The sequence below is a fragment of the Natator depressus genome, chromosome 1 (genome assembly GCF_965152275.1).
Source record: "Natator depressus isolate rNatDep1 chromosome 1, rNatDep2.hap1, whole genome shotgun sequence".
Taxonomy (NCBI): domain Eukaryota; kingdom Metazoa; phylum Chordata; order Testudines; family Cheloniidae; genus Natator; species Natator depressus.
This window is the reverse complement of record NC_134234.1, coordinates 161,282,350-161,300,940: the sequence shown is the minus strand read 5'-3', so window position 1 is coordinate 161,300,940 and position 18,591 is coordinate 161,282,350. Positions and strand designations below refer to the sequence as shown.

At 41.8% G+C, this 18,591-nt stretch overlaps 1 protein-coding gene across 2 annotated transcripts in view; it reads right to left on the bottom strand.

Annotated features, from left to right (window-relative positions):
- RUNX1 (RUNX family transcription factor 1) overlaps window positions 1–18,591 on the bottom strand; it is an 89,195-nt gene that overhangs the window by 45,451 nt on the left and 25,153 nt on the right. For both annotated transcript variants that reach the window (XM_074946555.1, XM_074946562.1), the window contains exon 3: window positions 17,558–17,662. In XM_074946555.1, the coding sequence (XP_074802656.1) occupies window positions 17,558–17,662 (105 nt within the window). The remainder of the gene's footprint in view (window positions 1–17,557; window positions 17,663–18,591) is intronic.

Below are 18,591 nucleotides of genomic sequence, written 5' to 3'. Positions count from 1 at the left end.
CTATATTACCTTTTCTAACCTAAGACTGTAACTCATTTGTGTGACTATGTGTGCTTGCTTTAAACTTGTAAAATCTCTCTAATTTCCTTTTGCTATTTAATACATCTTCATATAGTTTACTGGAGGATTGGCTACAAGCGTTGTCTCTGGTGTGAGACCTAAAGCGCAATTGACCTGGGATAAGTGACTGGGTCTTTGGGATTAGGAGTAACCTGAATATTGCTGTGATTCATGTTACACGGGGCCATCTATCACAGTGATGCACTCCCCTGGGTGGCAAGACAGATTGGAGTACCGAAGAGGCCTGTCTGTGACTCCACGTTAAGGCTGTTAAAGTGCTTGAAGTGTCTGCACTTGATGTAGTTCGTTGGTGAAATCTAAGTTCAGAACTCACAACCAATGTGGGGTTTACGCCCTGTTTTTTAACCGTCCGCCCTGAGGCTGGTACTCATGCTTGTGCATCACCGCTGGGAGCATCACAAGGTTCACATGTGGGAATAGGCCAGCTCACTGACGTAACAATAATGCAACAGAGCATATGGAATGTTTTAAAGTAGAATCAGTTCATGGAAGTTACATTGGTTTGCAAAATTATACCCTCATCTTACTTTTTTTAACCACAACATATGTACTTTTAAAAGAGCTAATCCCTGTCAAGGTTAGAACATGAGCAACACACTGCCAAAAGCCTCCTTTGGTTCTTTATTGTTTGCATTTTCCCTCACATAAACTTCCCTAAAAATATACTCCAGACATGGGGCTAAGGCCTTAAAAGTTAGGTCAACATGGCTACTGCACTCAGAGGTGTGAAAAATCCACACTCCAGAGCACAATAGCTATGCCAGCCTAACCCCCAGTGGTGACACAGTGAGGTTGATGGAAGAATGCTTCTGTCGACCTAGCTACCGTCACTCAGGGCAGCAGCGTTCCTACACCAACAGAAAAACCACTTCCATTGCTGTAGTAGGCTGCGTCTACACTACAGGGTTATGCCAGCAGAGCTACAGCGCCTTAGCTATGCCACGATAGGCCACATCTACAGTCTGGGGACTAACACATAATTGCTGGCGACATGAATAAATGAACAGGTGTGGAAACAAAACAAAACAAAAGTAGAAAATGATAGCTCTGTCCAAAGTAAAAATCTAAAGAGACATTAGTTTCATACTGTTATTCCTTTTTGCTTAAATGATTTAATCAGTACATTTTAGGGCTTGCAAAAGGTACCAGATTGGGAACCTGGGAGACTTAATTCCTTTAGGCAGTACATACTTCCTGATCCTACCTTGCCTCAACTGGAATGACAAAATCTAAGACCTGGCCTAAACTTAAAGTTAGGTAAGGAAAAATTCACAACCCCACCTAAACCCGAGTGTAGTTACAGCTGTGCCGATGGAAGAGTCCCTCCATCAACCTAGCTACTGTTCTTTGGGAAGGTGGCATTCCTTCCCCTACAGAAAAAGCCTTCCATCAGTTTTGACTCTGTCTACACTACGGGATTATGCCTGCATTGCTACAATAACCATTGCTCATCCTCCGAGTGTAAGCCAGGGAATTACAACAGGAAAAGTGAATTTTCCCCACTTTAGCTGTTTACTGTTCAAACTTGGACAACACATGAAAACATTATCCTTCTCCCATGAAAAAATTAGCTACACTGTTTCAGAGTAGCAGCCATGTTAGTCTGTATTCGCAAAAGGAAAAGGAGTACTTGTGGCACCTTAGAGACTAACAAATTTATTTGAGCATAAGCTTTCGTAAGCTACAGCTCACTTCATCGGATGCATTCAGTGGAAAATACAGTGGGGAGATTTATATACATAGAGAACATGAAACAATGGGTGTTACCATACACACTGTAACCAGAGTGATCACTTAAGGTGAGCTATTACCAGCAGGAGAGCCGGGGGGGGGGGGAGGGAGAGGGAAGAACCTTTTGTAGTGATAATCAAGGTGGGCCATTTCCAGCAGTTGACAAGAACGTCTGACAAGAACAGTGGAGGGTGGGGGTGGGGGGAATAAACATGGGGAAATAGTTTTACTTTGTGTAAATGACACATCCACTCCCAGTCTCTATTCAAGCCTAAGTTAATTGTATCCAGTTTGCAAATTAATTCCAATTCAGCAGTCTCTCGTTGGAGTCTGTTTTTGAAGTTTTTTTGTGGAAGAACTGCAACTTTTAGGTCTGTAATCAAGTGACCAAAGAGATTGAAGTGTTCTCCGACTGGTTTTTGAATGTTATAATTCTTGACGTCTGATTTGTGTCCATTTATTCTTTTACGTAGAGACTGTCCAGTTTGGCCAATGTACATGGCAGAGGGGCATTGCTGGCACATGACGGCATATATCACATTGGTAGATGTGCAGGTGAACCAGCCTCTGATATTGTGGTTGATGTGATTAGGCCCTATGATGGTGTCCCCTGAATAAATATGTGGACACAGTTGGCAACGGGCTTTGTTGCAAGGATAGGTTCCTGGGTTAGTGGTTCTGTTGTGTGGTGTGTGGTTGCTGGTGAGTATTTGCTTCAGGTTGGGGGGCTGTCTGTAAGCAAGGACTGGCCTGTCTCCCAAGATCTGTGAGAGTGATGGGTCATCCTTCAGGATAGGTTGTAGATCCTTGATGATGCGTTGGAGAGGTTTTAGTTGGGGGCTGAAGGTGATGGCTAGTGGCGTTCTGTTATTTTCTTTCTTGGGCCTGTCCTGCAGTAGGTGACTTCTGGGTACTCTTCTGGCTTTGTCAATCTGTTTCTTCACTTCAGCAGGAAAATAAAATAAAAAAAAATCTTTGCCTTCCTTGAGTACAGGGAACGTAATTTAACTCACAATTGTTTTGCTGTGCAATAGTTCAGAATACCTGACTTTTCACTGAAATGGTGTGAACTTTTTCTTCTTTGACTTAACGTCTCTCCACTGGAGTAATACTATGTAGTGCCCAAGCAGGATTCCAGCTCATTGAGAGTTCATAAATTTCTTGTGGTTCTGCCTAGTTTTTATTTTATATTTTTGCACCATTTTTACTTCCTTCATTTTCTTTGCAGCTGCAGAGAGATATAGTAAGCTACTGTATAGTATTTTGAAAGCAGGGCCTCTGAGTAGTTTCCAAACTGCATACAAGCAGGTTATTCTTTAAGCTTGTTTTCTTTGGCTTGGTGTTAGCAACACAGAATGAGTCAAACAGTATTAACTTTCAACAGGGAAGTGATGTGGTCAACCAAAACTGTTCGCGGCTAGATTGTGAAGATAGGTAGAGCAGGTAACCAAGACCAGTCCATAATGCAGTGTGGCTGCAGTGTGCCTGCAGGAAAGGCAGGCAGATTCTTAGTAATTAAGTCAAAGTTACAGGCTAAACTTTTCTGCCAGTTTGTGTTAAGGTTACACCGTAGCTTTACAGTTCTTGATCACTCAGTCTTAGGAAGCTGGTCAGATGAGTTCTTTGCCTTGAACTATTATACTTCAGATGAAAAGTTTTATGCTGTACAAAGAAATGGGAGCACTTTCCATCACTGGCTGGTTTAACTTCCTTCACATATCTCCCCTCCTCCATTTGTACATACTGCTCCTCATCTGTTCAGGGGTACGGAGAACAAATAAGATGCTCTTTCTGTGATAGGCAGGCTAATATTGCTTCAGATATTGACAGAGTGTGCTGTAGGACAGACAAATCTTTCTTGGTTACTCCACAGATAGAAGTACACAGCCTCCTCTATACATCATTCTCCCTCTCTTAGGACATAGGAGTCGAACTCCTCTGGCAGAGGCCATTGCAAACCAACATGTGAACAGCCTGGCCCCCATGAAACACCTTTTAACGTTTGTTAAAACTCAATTGCTTCTTCATTTTGCCCATCGTGGCTGATAGGCAAAAGGCAAGAATCTGAATCACCTCTGGAGCAGAAATTCTTTTCCAGGAACTTGTTCATTCCAGCGTATCAGAGAAGGATACAACAATGACAGCCTCCAGTGTTTCTGTGTGTCTACATGAAGGAAACAGGTACAGCGTCTGATAACAGACGACAAGCTGAGCTCTGACTGCAGCAAAAAAGCATTTTTACTTCTGGCAATTAACCACAACGTGAAAGACACGGCTGCTCACTGAGAAGCAATGATGTTGTGCAGACACAAAGCTATGCCGTCCCCCTGAGTGGCTACCATTCTGTTAAAACCCATAACTAAGAAAACTTCTTACTAAGCAGGACTCCATGAAAGCTCTGCATTTACAGCAGATTGTTTTGAACAACACAGCATCATGTAGGAATAGTTTTGCTTTTAAATTCCAGTTCTAAGGGGCACAACTCCTCACTCCGAGCCCCGCTCTTGGAGGAAGTGACAGGGCCTGGAAAGCAGAAGCACCACAGGTGTTCCGCTGCATGGAGTTGGAGAGAGGAAGGGGACGGTGGAGATGTCATGTAACGGGACTTGGTGGAACTCCCTTGGCACACACCATTGGACTTCGCTCCAGGGCAGCTCTCTCAACAGCAGTGCAGAAGGCATTTGGGGGAGGATGCAGAACGGGACAGAGGCAACGCCAGTAGGTCAACAAACTATATAGATCCATTGGCTAACCACCCTATGTGGAAGGCGCGTAGACAATTTATGTACTGCAGCCTGGAAACTGCAATGAGTTGACTGCACAGCACATCCTAGGCTTGATTCCATTTCCCCTGATCCCACGCAAGGCCCCTACGGAAGCTTAGAACCTCTCATTGGTTCAGGCTTTAAATCAAGGATCAGAATATGGTCCTTAATGACAAAAGGAAGACTAAGGAAAGACAAGACAGATAAGTCTGAGAGAGTTAAAGGGCCCGGTCTTGTGAGGTGCTGAGCAGCACCCTATAGGACTGGATTCTAAGTGAGAAGGAACAATCAACAGGTATATATCCAGCTGTCTACTTTGTGCGCTTTCTTCTGCCTGCTAAAATAAATATATTATGTTAAATAAAATAACTTGATTAGGTTGCCTATTAAACACCTTTGCTTACGCACAAGTCTACTTGGTATTTCCCCATATTCCTATGGAACAGTCAGAAAGACGTACTTGTTCACCAGCCTTAATAATACAAGGGTCTCCTTGGATAAATGATGATCACCTCTCCTCTGTGTGCTGCAGGGGTTTGGCAGTGCTGCAGAGTCAGCTGGTGAGGAAGTGGAGTATTTACTGCATTTTTAGGGAGGGATTTTCAAATGCATTTGCACTGGCCTAACTGCTCCCATTGACCTTATTGAGAGTTTTACCATTGACTTCAACGGGAGCCGAGTTAAACCAATGCTGAACATGTCTGAAGATCCCAGAATACAAATACAAGTACAAATAAACACTTAAAAATATGCATCATGGTCAATAAATGAGATTGAAGGTTGTAAAAGCAAATAGCCACTACAGAAATAAGGTCAGCAAGAATGAGAAGATTGAAGAGAAATTGAATGATTTGGTGACTGTTTTAGATTCAAAATTGAACTGTTTGAAGAAAGATGGATCAAGTAGGATGAACTGATGATTACAAAAAGAAACTAAAATAACTTTTATAATGAAGTGTATTCTTACTGAAACTCCTTCCCTATACTGCCTCAAGTCTGCTATATATCTGACATCCTCTCATTTACTGCTCATGTAAGAAAGGAACTTGTACTGTTAGCAAACTAGAGACAAGGTGAGGGAGGTAATATATTTTATTGGACCAACTTCTGTTCATAGAATCACAGAATCATAGAATATCAGGGTTGGAAGGGACCCCAGAAGGTCATCTAGTCCAACCCCCTGCTCGAAGCAGGACCAATTCCCAGTTAAATCATCTCAGCCAGGGCTTTGTCAAGCCTGACCTTAAAAACCTCTAAGGAAGGAGATTCTACCACCTCCCTAGGTAACGCATTCCAGTGTTTCACCACCCTCTTAGTGAAAAAGTTTTTCCTAATATCCAATCTAAACCTCCCCCATTGCAACTTGAGACCATTACTCCTCGTTCTGTCATCTGCTACCATTGAGAACAGTCTAGAGCCATCCTCTTTGGAACCCCCTTTCAGGTAGTTGAAAGCAGCTATCAAATCCCCCCTCATCCTTCTCTTCTGCAGACTAAACAATCCCAGCTCCCTCAGCCTCTCTTCATAAGTCATGTGCTCTAGACCCCTAATCATTTTTGTTGCCCTTCGCTGGACTCTCTCCAATTTATCCACATCCTTCTTGTAGTGTGGGGCCCAAAACTGGACACAGTACTCCAGATGAGGCCTCACCAGTGTCGAATAGAGGGGAACGATCACGTCCCTCGATCTGCTCGCTATGCCCCTACTTATACATCCCAAAATGCCATTGGCCTTCTTGGCAACAAGGGCACACTGTTGACTCATATCCAGCTTCTCGTCCACTGTCACCCCTAGGTCCTTTTCCGCAGAACTGCTGCCTAGCCATTCGGTCCCTAGTCTGTAGCGGTGCATTGGATTCTTCCATCCTAAGTGCAGGACCCTGCACTTATCCTTATTGAACCTCATCAGATTTCTTTTGGCCCAATCCTCCAATTTGTCTAGGTCCTTCTGTATCCTATCCCTCCCCTCCAGCGTATCTACCACTCCTCCCAGTTTAGTATCATCCGCAAATTTGCTGAGAGTGCAATCCACACCATCCTCCAGATCATTTATGAAGATATTGAACAAAACCGGCCCCAGGACCGACCCCTGGGGCACACCACTTGACACCGGCTGCCAACTAGACATGGAGCCATTGATCACTACCCGTTGAGCCCGACAATCTAGCCAGCTTTCTACCCACCTTATAGTGCATTCATCCAGCCCATACTTCCTTAACTTGCTGACAAGAATACTGTGGGAGACCGTGTCAAAAGCTTTGCTAAAGTCAAGAAACAATACATCCACTGCTTTCCCTTCATCCACAGAACCAGTAATCTCATCATAAAAGGCGATTAGATTAGTCAGGCATGACCTTCCCTTGGTGAACCCATGCTGACTGTTCCTGATCACTTTCCTCTCATGTAAGTGCTTCAGGATTGATTCTTTGAGGACCTGCTCCATGATTTTTCCAGGGACTGAGGTGAGGCTGACTGGCCTGTAGTTCCCAGGATCCTCCTTCTTCCCTTTTTTAAAGATTGGCACTACATTAGCCTTTTTCCAGTCATCCGGGACTTCCCCCGTTCGCCACGAGTTTTCAAAGATAATGGCCAAGGGCTCTGCAATCACAGCCGCCAATTCCTTCAGCACTCTCGGATGCAACTCGTCCGGCCCCATGGACTTGTGCACGTCCAGCTTTTCTAAATAGTCCCTAACCACCTCTATCTCCACAGAGGGCTGGCCATCTCTTCCCCATTCTGTGATGCCCAGCGCAGCAGTCTGGGAGCTGACCTTGTTAGTGAAAACAGAGGCAAAAAAAGCATTGAGTACATTAGCTTTTTCCACATCCTCTGTCACTAGGTTGCCTCCCTCATTCAGTAAGGGGCCCACACTTTCCTTGGCTTTCTTCTTGTTGCCAACATACCTGAAGAAACCCTTCTTGTTACTCTTGACATCTCTTGCTAGCTGCAGCTCCAGGTGCGATTTGGCCCTCCTGATATCTTTCCTACATGCCCGAGCAATATTTTTATACTCTTCCCTGGTCATATGTTCACCTTCAAAGTACCTTACAAACAACAGTGGACTGATCCTCTTGTGAACTAGGTGCTACAATTAGCTAATTAAAACAACTAGGAATGTAGGTGGGTAGACCCTGTCTATACTGAAGTTTTTTGCACAAGTGTATCTACACCAGCATAAATGTTGACTTGCACTGATACAACTTATCCCACAGTAAGCTGCACTGCTGCAAGTCCTGGCTTATACCAGCTTTTCCCAAACTTGGCACACCGCTTGTGCAGGGAAAGCCCCTGGTGGACCTGGCCGGTTTGTTTACCTGCTGCGTCCACAGGTTCGGCCAATCGCGGCTTCCACTGGCCGCGGTTCGCTGTGCCCAGCCAATGGGGGCTGCGGGAAGTGGCGCGGGCAGAGGGACGTATTGGCTAAGGAAGGACTAGAATGCTGGAATTACTGTCTCTTAGGGCTGGTCTTCACTATGGGGAGACTGATGCTGCTGCAATTGATTCAGCAGGGATTGATTTAGTGGGTCTAGTGAAGACCTGCTAAATCGATGGCAGAGAGCTCTCCAGTCAACCCCAGTAATCCAGCTCTTCATTAAGAGTAAGGGAAGTTGACCAGAGAGCATCTCCCATTGATGCAGCACAGTGAAGACACAGAGGTAAGTCAACCTAAGCTAAGTCGACTCCAGCTATATTATTCACGTAATTCATGTTATTCACGTAACTTAGGTCGACTTACCCCCATAGTGAAGACAAGCCCTTCGTCTCATGCTCTTACCACTGGAACATGTCTTGTCTCACATCATGAGTCACTATACCTAGCCTACTCCTAAAATAAAATATTTTCTCAGTGAAATGCAAACACACATGTCAGTGTGTCATTTATAAAGCTGCTTATATTATTATGAAAGTTATAAAATAGGTGCCTATCACAAATGACAGCAGAAAAATACCCCACATTGAATAGATCTAAATTACCAATCATATCACTCTGTTACGGTCTAAGAATAGATGGGCCTTGCACCATACCCTGAAAGTCGACAGACTTAGGCCCTACCAGCCTGGTGGTGAGTTTCAAAGTCAAGGGCTCTCCATTGAGAACACCCTGCCATTGGCCACAAGACATTCAACCCTTGGGACTATCATGAAGAGTGGCCTCACATAAGGAGAAGGGGTCTCTTCAGGTAGCCAGGATCCAAATCACAAAGGTCTTTATAGATCAGTTTCAACACCTGAAATTGCACCTTCAATGAGAAGTCAGTTTGGACTTTGAAGAATTGATTTAACATTAACCTCTCAAGCTGCCACTGCCAAGCAGGTAGCCAGCAACATTCCATACCAACAATGGCTTCCAGATGGTCCTAAAACTCAAGCCCTTGTAGAGCGCATTGCTATAATTCAATGCCGTCATGTAAACATGTGTGTGTCATAAGCAGACGTATTTCCTCATAATTTAGATTCTTTTCAGAACATACGATCACTCATCACAAACCGACAACACAATTTATTTCTTTTACGTCTCTTGCTCTCATTATGCCCTACAGCAAAATGATTTTGTTAACAAAATAATTTTAAAAATTAGAGGTTGGAATGGGCAATATACATACTTGGGAGGGACAATTGGCATCTGCATGACATGAACTTTATCTTTTGTGCCAACATTTCCTTGCTGCTCTGGGAGAATGCAAAGCAATCCCAGCAACTGATAGATTGTTGGGAATGCCCTGCATTTTCCATCTGTTCAGATGTCTTTTCTTCAGCATGCCATGTTTCCTTTTGTATATGCTCACATAGTGCAGTGTTTTATTCTGCTTAAAGTTGAACTCAGTCACTGTTCCTGAATGGTTTTCCCAACATGACTCACATATGGAAAAAAATGTAAAAAGAATACAAGCAATGAAATTATATATATATAATATATATTCTTTTTACTAGAAGTGTACAGCAAGCAGTGTGAAATTACAAAACATTCTAGCTCAAATCTAAATTTAGATTTGAACTAGAATGTTTTGTAATTTTACATTGCTGCTGTACACTTCTATATGAAAATTATATAAGCTGATTTTAAAAGTCTTTGTTGTGTACTCATAATTTAAACCCAGAACTCCTACTCCCCTCTAAGTTTTAATAATACAAGAAAATACATGAATACAGAATATGCACACATCAGTGCTCAATCATTTGTGTTCATTGCAGTCCATTGCATTCTTTGTCTATACATGATCTATTTACATTGGAAGCTCTTAGGGGAAAAGTACCTTGGCCAGGATTTTTTAAAAGTATCTAGCAATTTTGGGTGCTGATCCTTAGAGGACAAATGATCTGTGAAGTGCTTAGCACACAACTGGTTCTATAGAAGTAATAAGATTCTGAATCACTCTCTCATTTTATTATCTAGCAAGCCAAAAATATCACTTAATTTTTTCATTTGAATTTTCTGCCAAAGAATCTGTGAAATATTACAAATCCCCAGGTGAATGAAAGGGTCTGGTAAGTAATCAGTGAAATCCTGGGGGGTACCATCATTTTATGACAGTGACACAGCCACTTATTCAGATGTGATTTCTAAATTACAGTTTGATACAAATCTTTTCTTAAAAGTTAGTCTCAGTTCCAAAGAAAGAAAGAAAGAAAGAAAGAAAAAAAAAAGAAAGAAAGAAAGAAAGGATTTGAAGGCATTTAACATTATTTTAGTTCATTGAGACAAAAAGAAAGATTTGAAAAATGTTTTGGCTTTCAGTCAAAGCTGTATTTAATAGAAACTGAGTACAGACACAGAAGTCCCAAACTAATTTATTATCATTAAATTACTCTGTAGGGGTCTAAGGAGTTAGCAGATTAATGCAATATGTCTAGTAAAATAAGTTTTCACTTTTGGGACCTAAAGCTTTTATCTAACCCTCACCTGACAAAATCTAACATATATTGTAAAGTCAGGTTGTACAAAAGAGTAGGTCCCAAAGCAATGCAATAGCTTTTCCTTGTATACAAGCCCGAAAGCAAGGTTTAAAAATCGTAGATGTATAAAAACCCAGTGAGATCATCCATCCCAGATGTGAATGCAGAGGGGACCCTCTGTACACAGATCTCCCAGCTCCTGTGGGAAAGAGAGGCAGAGGCTATGACTTTCTGAGTTCCTAGAGGGTGCTCAACCTCTGCTCTGCCCCACTCCACTCCACCCCATGCCCTGCCTCTTTCTGCCCCTGCTCCTCCCCCTCCCCCCAGTGCTTCCTGCATGCCGCTGAACAGCTGATCACGGCGGGTGGGAGGTGCTTGGAGGGAGTGAGAGGAGCTGATCAGCGAGGCGGGAGGACTGGGGTGGGGGAGAGGGAGGAGCAGATCCGTGGGGTTGCCGGTGGGTGCTGAGCACACACTATTTTTCCCCCCAGGGTGCTCCAGCCCCGGAGCACCCACAGAGTCAGCATCTATGAAGAGAGGGATCATTCACTTGTGAGGCACTTCCCACCCCCTCCAAACCCTGTGGAAGGTGCTCCGTGGATCCAGGGTTTGTGCAGAGTGGGGAACAGACTGCACAGATGAAGGGAAGGCATGGACTGGCCAGACACACAGTGTCTCCCCTCCAGCCCTGGGGAGAATTCCCAGAAAAGATACCTGGGAGAGGAGGAGGGGCAATCCCCCAATGAAAAGTTCTCCATAAGAGGATCCTTGGAGAGTTCCTTCCTCAGAGCCACCTTCCATAGGTTTTTCCATGGCAAGGGATGATCTGATCCCTGATCTTTACAGCTGGGATTTAATCACTTACTAGCCTCTGGACAAGCTGCTGTCCTGCACTTAAATACACTGATTGATCAAAAGTGGATCATAAAGGATCAAAGGTGGAGAATGAATACTGGCCTCAGTCTTCTTGTTAACGCTGCCAGATGGCAATAGAACTGGATAATGTCTGTCTGGCCAGCCTCTTTGCCCTGGTCTACACTACACAGTTAGGTCAACATAAAGCAGTTTATATCGACCTAACTATGTCAGCGTACACACTACAGCCTTGCTCCCTAATACGTGTGCCGTACTACACCGACATAATAAATCTGCCTCCACAAGAGGCATAGGGCTGATATTGGTGTAGTTAGGGTGATGCAGTGTCCACGTAGACACTGCATTACTTATATCAGCCTTTGGCTGTCATTCTTGCCAAGTTCATGACTCCGTGCTGGAGCCATGAAATTGACAAGCAAGTCCTCCCCATTCTCAGCCCAACTGCTGCCCGCTGCCTGGGCTCCTTGCTGAGAGCCCACTGGGAGCCTGGGCAGCTGCCCCACTCCCAGTGAGGACTGGGCAGGCAAGAGCCCAGATGGCTGTCCCGCTCCAGGGCGGGAGGGGTGTGCAGGGAACAGAGAATGGTGGGGCAGCTGGTGTGGAGCCGGGAGCCCGTTGGGGGGCAACAAGTGGAGCTGAGAGCCCGGCAGCTCCCCACACTGGCCTTATTAGGTCAGTGGAAGTGCTCCTGGTGAGGACGCATATCGCCGACTGAAGGACTGTAGTGTGGACATGCACCACCGCAGTAATTACTGTGGCGGCTGTAAGTCAACCTATATTAGGTTGACTTAAGTTTTTAGCGCAGACATGCCCTTTGTTACATTCTTCCTCAAGTTCTGCTCAGCAACCTACACCCCAGACTGCTCTTTGAGAGGAGTTCATATGGTTAATTATGTGTGGCCAAAATTAATTGGGACAACCATATATTCATGCTGGACAAACACCTTTAACATTCAGCTTTTGCCTGGACAACTCAGCTTAAAAAAAAAAAAAAAAGTAAGTCTGGCGTAAATCTACAAACCCTTTGGAATTTACACAGTGCCTTCAGCACAGAGCTCTACTAGAGAATCACTTCAGAGCTGTATAGTTCAAACAATCCAAAAGGAAGAACTAAAAGAAGTCAAAAGAAGGAAAATAATTTTTAAGAGCAGCCATACGTCAGACAGCCTTAGGGCCATATTTAATGTAAGAATCGTCATAATATTTCTACCAAGTTTCCAGGAGCAATTCTCTTGATCTGCAATGCTAATGATTTTCCCCATGGAGTTAGTTCATAGAAACGCAACTTGCTATATGAGTCATAGAATCAGAGAAGATGGAGTTGAAAATGAGCTCTGAGGTCATCGTATCTCCTTGCCAGCACAGGATGTTTCCCTCTTATACAAAAGTCAAAAATAAGCATTTATTAAAATCTGGAAAATGAAAACTTTTAAAAAATAAATAAAAGTAGTGGAGGAAGACTCATGTCCTTTTGTGCTTTGGCTCTGTGCACTATGATCATTTTACAAGAAACACTGCATAGATATGCATATTCAGAAATGCAAAAAAAAAGAAATTAAAACCAGACACAATTCTGTAACTAATTTGTACATGCAGTTACCACAAATGGAAATTTGGTATTTACATATGCAAATTGACTAATAAACAAATATTTGGCCATTTCCACGCACAATCATTGTAATCAACTACCCATAAAGTACATAATTGTGCAAGCATTTCAGGATCTACATCTGAGAAATTTGGTTTTGTATGTATCTATGCAGACATGCACTCACAGTAGTACGTGGTATATTACGTAGACCTTTACACGTCACAAATACTTAATAAAAAAAATCCAGAAGTTAATGGATACCTGCTTTTACATCCTTGGATATCTGTACTTTTCTACTTGACAAAAATGGCTTAAAATCATATTACATGTTCTTGTTTCACCTTTTGCCCGTCCTATGCACATAAATTAAGGAGGCAGCCAGCTTCCATTATTACGCCCTAATACCACACCCCTAGAATTTTGAGTCAAACATGTTTGACCAAATAATCTCTGAAGACAAGAGAGCGCTTTTCTGCAAAGTTTGAAGACAGTTTGTTGATCGGTGTTTGCTTGGGTTTTTTTAAGATAAAGCTCATTAAAAATTATCCTGGTTTGGATTTTGACCTTTGTCTTAAATTTATTCTTAGCTCAAAAATGGCTTGTTGCTGCTTTTTCAAACTTTCCATACAGTAGAAAACGTAGGCACTAGTTATATATGTTGACTATAAAGTAATTATATTGTAAGTATAAAACAAAGTTCGTAACAATTTTTGTTGCTGATAGATTTAGATAGGTATATACATACACTCCAAAGCTCTCTAGATGCCCAAGCAATACCTGCAAAGTCTACACTGCTATTTTTCACACTGCCTCCCTGCTGCTTCCCCGCTGTCAGAGACTTTCACTGCCATGTGTAGCTACACACTGCAGTGACAAGCGTGGACACAGCCTGCCTTTCACTGTGGCATGTAGCTACACATACCCTATGTGTAGACATAGACAAGATCTTAGAAAGAACACGGAGGCATTTATACAAGAAGTAGCTCATAGAGATATTCCTTTGGCTCAAGTGGTAGAGGCTTGTGGTTTTAGTCTTGAAGGATCAGGGTGCAAAGATCAACTGTGCAGGTGTGTGTTGATTTATTGTGAAGAGGGGATAATCTTTCCAAAGTTAATGTTGCAACCACAGCCCCATTATCAGGCTGATTTTGCACTCTTGTAATTCTGAAGGCAAGGTAAAAAAAGAAAAGAAAAGACCATAACAAGTTCCTCATGTTTTCAGATATTTAGGGTTAATACTCGGTAACTAGAACAATTAAAATTTTGTATTAGGATTACTACCTTAAGTCCACCCCAGCAGAGGTGTCAGCCTGCTATTGTGAAAAGTAAAATATGAGAATTGACATTTTTCTGTCTGATCCTTGGGTACAAGACCAATGCTTGGAGAGATTACTGGTCCTGAAAGCACAATTAGTAGTGTGCCTGTCCAAGTGTTTCTAGCCCTGGCAGGCTGCGAGATACTGCTCCTTAAAATCATATTATTTTGATTACCATTTTGGGTTTTTTTCCCCACTTCAATTTCAACATGATGTTTGCAGCCAATATATCACAAGCCACTAGAGTTAGAGATGAGACACACTGTCAATTCAAATTTGACCCTCAATTTAAATGTCGTAAAAAAACCAAACCAAAACAAAAAAGCCCATCCCCTAAGACGAACAGAAACAGTGCCATGACTTTAAAGATTTCCTATAAAACCATAACGCCCTCCCCCAAACATTTCTATTTAGGCCGCAATTTAGCAAATCCTTGAAATAGATACAGCACGTTGGGCAAGGCTATTTGCACATCCATGAAAATGCAATCTTAGGCTATGTATGAGCATATGTAAGGCTGAGCACCAGGGACAGGCCTCCAGAATGGGCACTGATATGCACCCCATGTTACCTGCAAATGTACAGAGTTTTAAAAAAAGTGTAAAGGAAAATGGGCATATATGAGGGACCCTGGGGAAGCTCAGTGGTTTGAGTATTGGCCTGCTAAACCCAGGGTTGTGAGTTCAATCCTTGAGGGGGCCATTTAGAGATCTGGGGCAAAAATTGGGGATTGATCCTGCTTTGAGCAGGGGGTTGGACTAGATGACCTCCTGAGGTCCCTTCCAACCCTGATATTCTATGATTCTATGAGGGGCATGCTCATGAAGCAGTTAGCTATGTCCTGATCCCGCAGACATTTACGCATGTGCATAATTTTACTCATGTCAATAAAGTTTTGAACTAATGTTTCCTTTTTAAGTTGCAATTTGATTGTGAACTATTTATTTCTAAGCATGGCAGGCCTCGAGATACTGGAGCTTACATCTTTCATGATCCCCTCAGTCCAGCAGTGCTTCTTTTGACACTGGTCCAGGTCTGAACATAGCAAAGCCTTGACCTTGGAGCAGTGTAATTTTCAATCCCTGCAACACACTGCACGTACTACAAGGAACCCCTTAAAATATGTTTATGCAGATAGCAGTAACACAAGTTATTTTTGTTCAGATGACTGCATTGGATCTAATTGATTCAACAAATCCAAAGTGCCATAAATACAAAGAGTGAGAGAGTATATAAAAATAAGGTATGGTTCAGTACCGCCACAATTGCCTGAATGTTATGAGAGATACTGAAAAGAATTAGACAGTGGAAGGAACTTTCTGCCTAATTAATAAAAATCAGGTGACATGACACAGTTTAGGAAAACCTATTATAACGTGTGCTCTGGGTAGCATCTCTTCTCTGCATTGACTGGGGCTGGATTAGGCCCATCTAGTCAAAGAGTTCACTGCATTTTCCTCAACTATCTAAAGTGTATTGCATGTATCATATATATGGAACCATTGCTGCAATTCAAGAAACTCTTGATTAGATATCAAACTACAGTGCTTAGTAGCAAATGTTCTGTTCTTTCATATACAACAGATTATCTGGCAATAATGAGAGTTATGTGTCTCTATCAAAAGGAAATTTGACCCCTTAGTACTACGTGCATAAAACTTCCTTGTGTGTACTACTCATTTTATACGTTTGACTTCCCGATGACAAATTGAAATTGCATACAAAAAGGCTTTTACATGTGTTTGAGTTGTAAAGATACATATGTAGCTTCAGCAGGGATGTTTTCTTTACTTCCTCTCTTAAATGTAAAACCTTATTAAATATTAACTATTATACCAACTGAGCAATTGATCTAAACCAGGAGGTAGATCATCAGAATGATATTGTTTCTTAGAACTCTATCAGACACATATTCAAAAAACCTAAGGCCAGGTGATTGTGCATGCAGATCTGGTATTTGCATATACAAATACCTGTTTTGCATGCACAGTTGCTGGTTTTCTAGAGATATTTCTCAGGAACAATGTAGACACTCATTCAAAAAACAAAACAAAAGAAAACATCACCACCACTAAAAGAAAAGAAAAGAAAAGAAAAGAAAAGAAAAGAAAAGAAAAGAAAAGAAAAGAAAAGGTCCTCTGTGTTTCAAAGGCTGGCCTCAAATCCTAAAAACCCTGGGACCTGATCTTTAATACATTAGTACAGCTGCATACACTGATTTACACCTGCTGAGGATCTAGCCCATAACTGCAGGCAACTATTGAGAATAAAAGGCAGCTGAAAGCCGGAGAGTTTTCTAACCTATTATATTTAGCCATTGGAACCTCACTGTTCTTCCAATACTCAGTAAATAACCCTGGCTTACACGGATCACCCTCTAGTGGGTGTTCGTTTTTTTCTGTTCTCCTCTCCTGGGATGACTTCTCTTAAACAACAGTTAGAACCTATGCCAAATGTGCAGAGGGAATAAAAGAAGGAAACCACAAACCTCAATTTACATCAGGGCATTTTGATAAAAAATATGAAAATTCTACATGAAGTTTAGTGACTGAGGTAAATTATTGCCCATGGTAATAAGCAGAGCACGTGTTGCACAAGCATCTGATGACTGTACATCTGTTTTTTCCAAAAACTGTACTTGTGTGAAATTTGTGGATTTGTCCCTACAGATATCAAATCATTCATCTTCTATTCATACTTAATGCTTTTAAAAAATTTGGCAAGGACGACTGTCTGTGAAAATGTGCACCCCAGTGGAGTAAATTCCATCTGTCTGTTTGAAGGGCTGTTTTTAACAATTACAGTTTTCCTAAGTTATAAACCAGCATGAGGCACAATAAACTATACACAAGAACAGCCGGTTGTCATCTTTCTGAATTTTTTTTTTTTTTTGCTTTTGTCTGCCAACTTTGAAAAGTTAGATCAGTGGCATCTTGGTTTCTAAAGTTAAAAATCCTATGACCATCTGAAAGTCAAAGTGACCAGGAAATGCTGCATAATGTATGTCCTGTCCTTTTTTTACCCAATATCCCTTCTGTCTTGTGTACTATACAAATCCTACCTGAGTTTGTTGCCTTCAAGTGCAGAGCACTTCAAATACTTTTTTGAACAACCGAATACACTCGTGCAGAACTAAGCTCTAGAGAGGCATATTTAAAATCATTAGTGGATAGCCTTAGCTCAAAGCACATCCATTGCTCCCAATGAATCTTATATTTTGCTGCATTTAATCTGACAGGTGATGAACCCCTGTTCTAATATGGAATCTCACACCTGCATTAACATTGTTGCCAGATCACTTACTTCTGGGTTCTCGAGGTCCATCCACCGTTATCTTGATGGCTCTGTGATACGTGGCTACTTGTGGAGGATTTGTAAAGACTGTGATGGTTAGGGTGAAGCTCTTCCCTGCAACAGGAAAGCACATTACTCTCTTACTGATGATTACAATACAACATGCACTGAGAGAATTTGTATCTGTCATTTTCAACAGCTCGAAAACACATCATATTTTAGTCTCTATATATTATATATGTGCCCATACGGTGCAGCATTTCACATCCACTTCAGGGCAATCCAAGGCTGTGTATACTCCATACATGGCTACTGCTCCAAGCATGTATAATTGATTTACAGTTAATGTTATTTCTACTTTGTAAAATACACAGTTTACAGCTGGACAGTTATATTTTAAATTATCTACACTACCACTTACAAATTATCTATATTTGTTAAGGGTGTTAATTCACAGAGCCCTATAAATTATGGCTGAGTTCCAAAGCTGTCTAAGGAATCTGAACACACAGTTCCCATCAACACCAAAGGGAACTGGGTGTTCAAGTCCCTTAGGAAGCTTTGAAAATCCCCTGGTAGATGCTTCAAGCTACTGTTAGATCAATTCTACAGAATAAACAGGAATCCTTTAAAATGCAGAGAAATCTACTACCATAGCTCCAAGAAATTGCAGAGAACAGATAACAAAAATCTCTATAGTTTGTCTGAAGGGAATTAAAGAGTTCCATGAAGACATAACAGAGATTTTATTGTTCTGGATTTCCTCTACTTCCTCCCCCTTGTTTTAAACCTGGACAAGAATATTTTATACAAACTCCGTTTTTTTTTTTATTTTATCCCTTTGTGGGTAAAAACTAGCTTCCTGGATTTCTATGGAAAGTTTTGCTAAGATATTATGGTGGGTTTCATTATAATTCAGAGGGAAGACTTTTCAGATATGGTATGTGCACACCATAGTTCTGAGTTTTGAAAATTAGTTGTTTTGGTGGTTCAAATGGATATAAGAAATTATGATATATGCTGCCATGATTATGATGCATTTA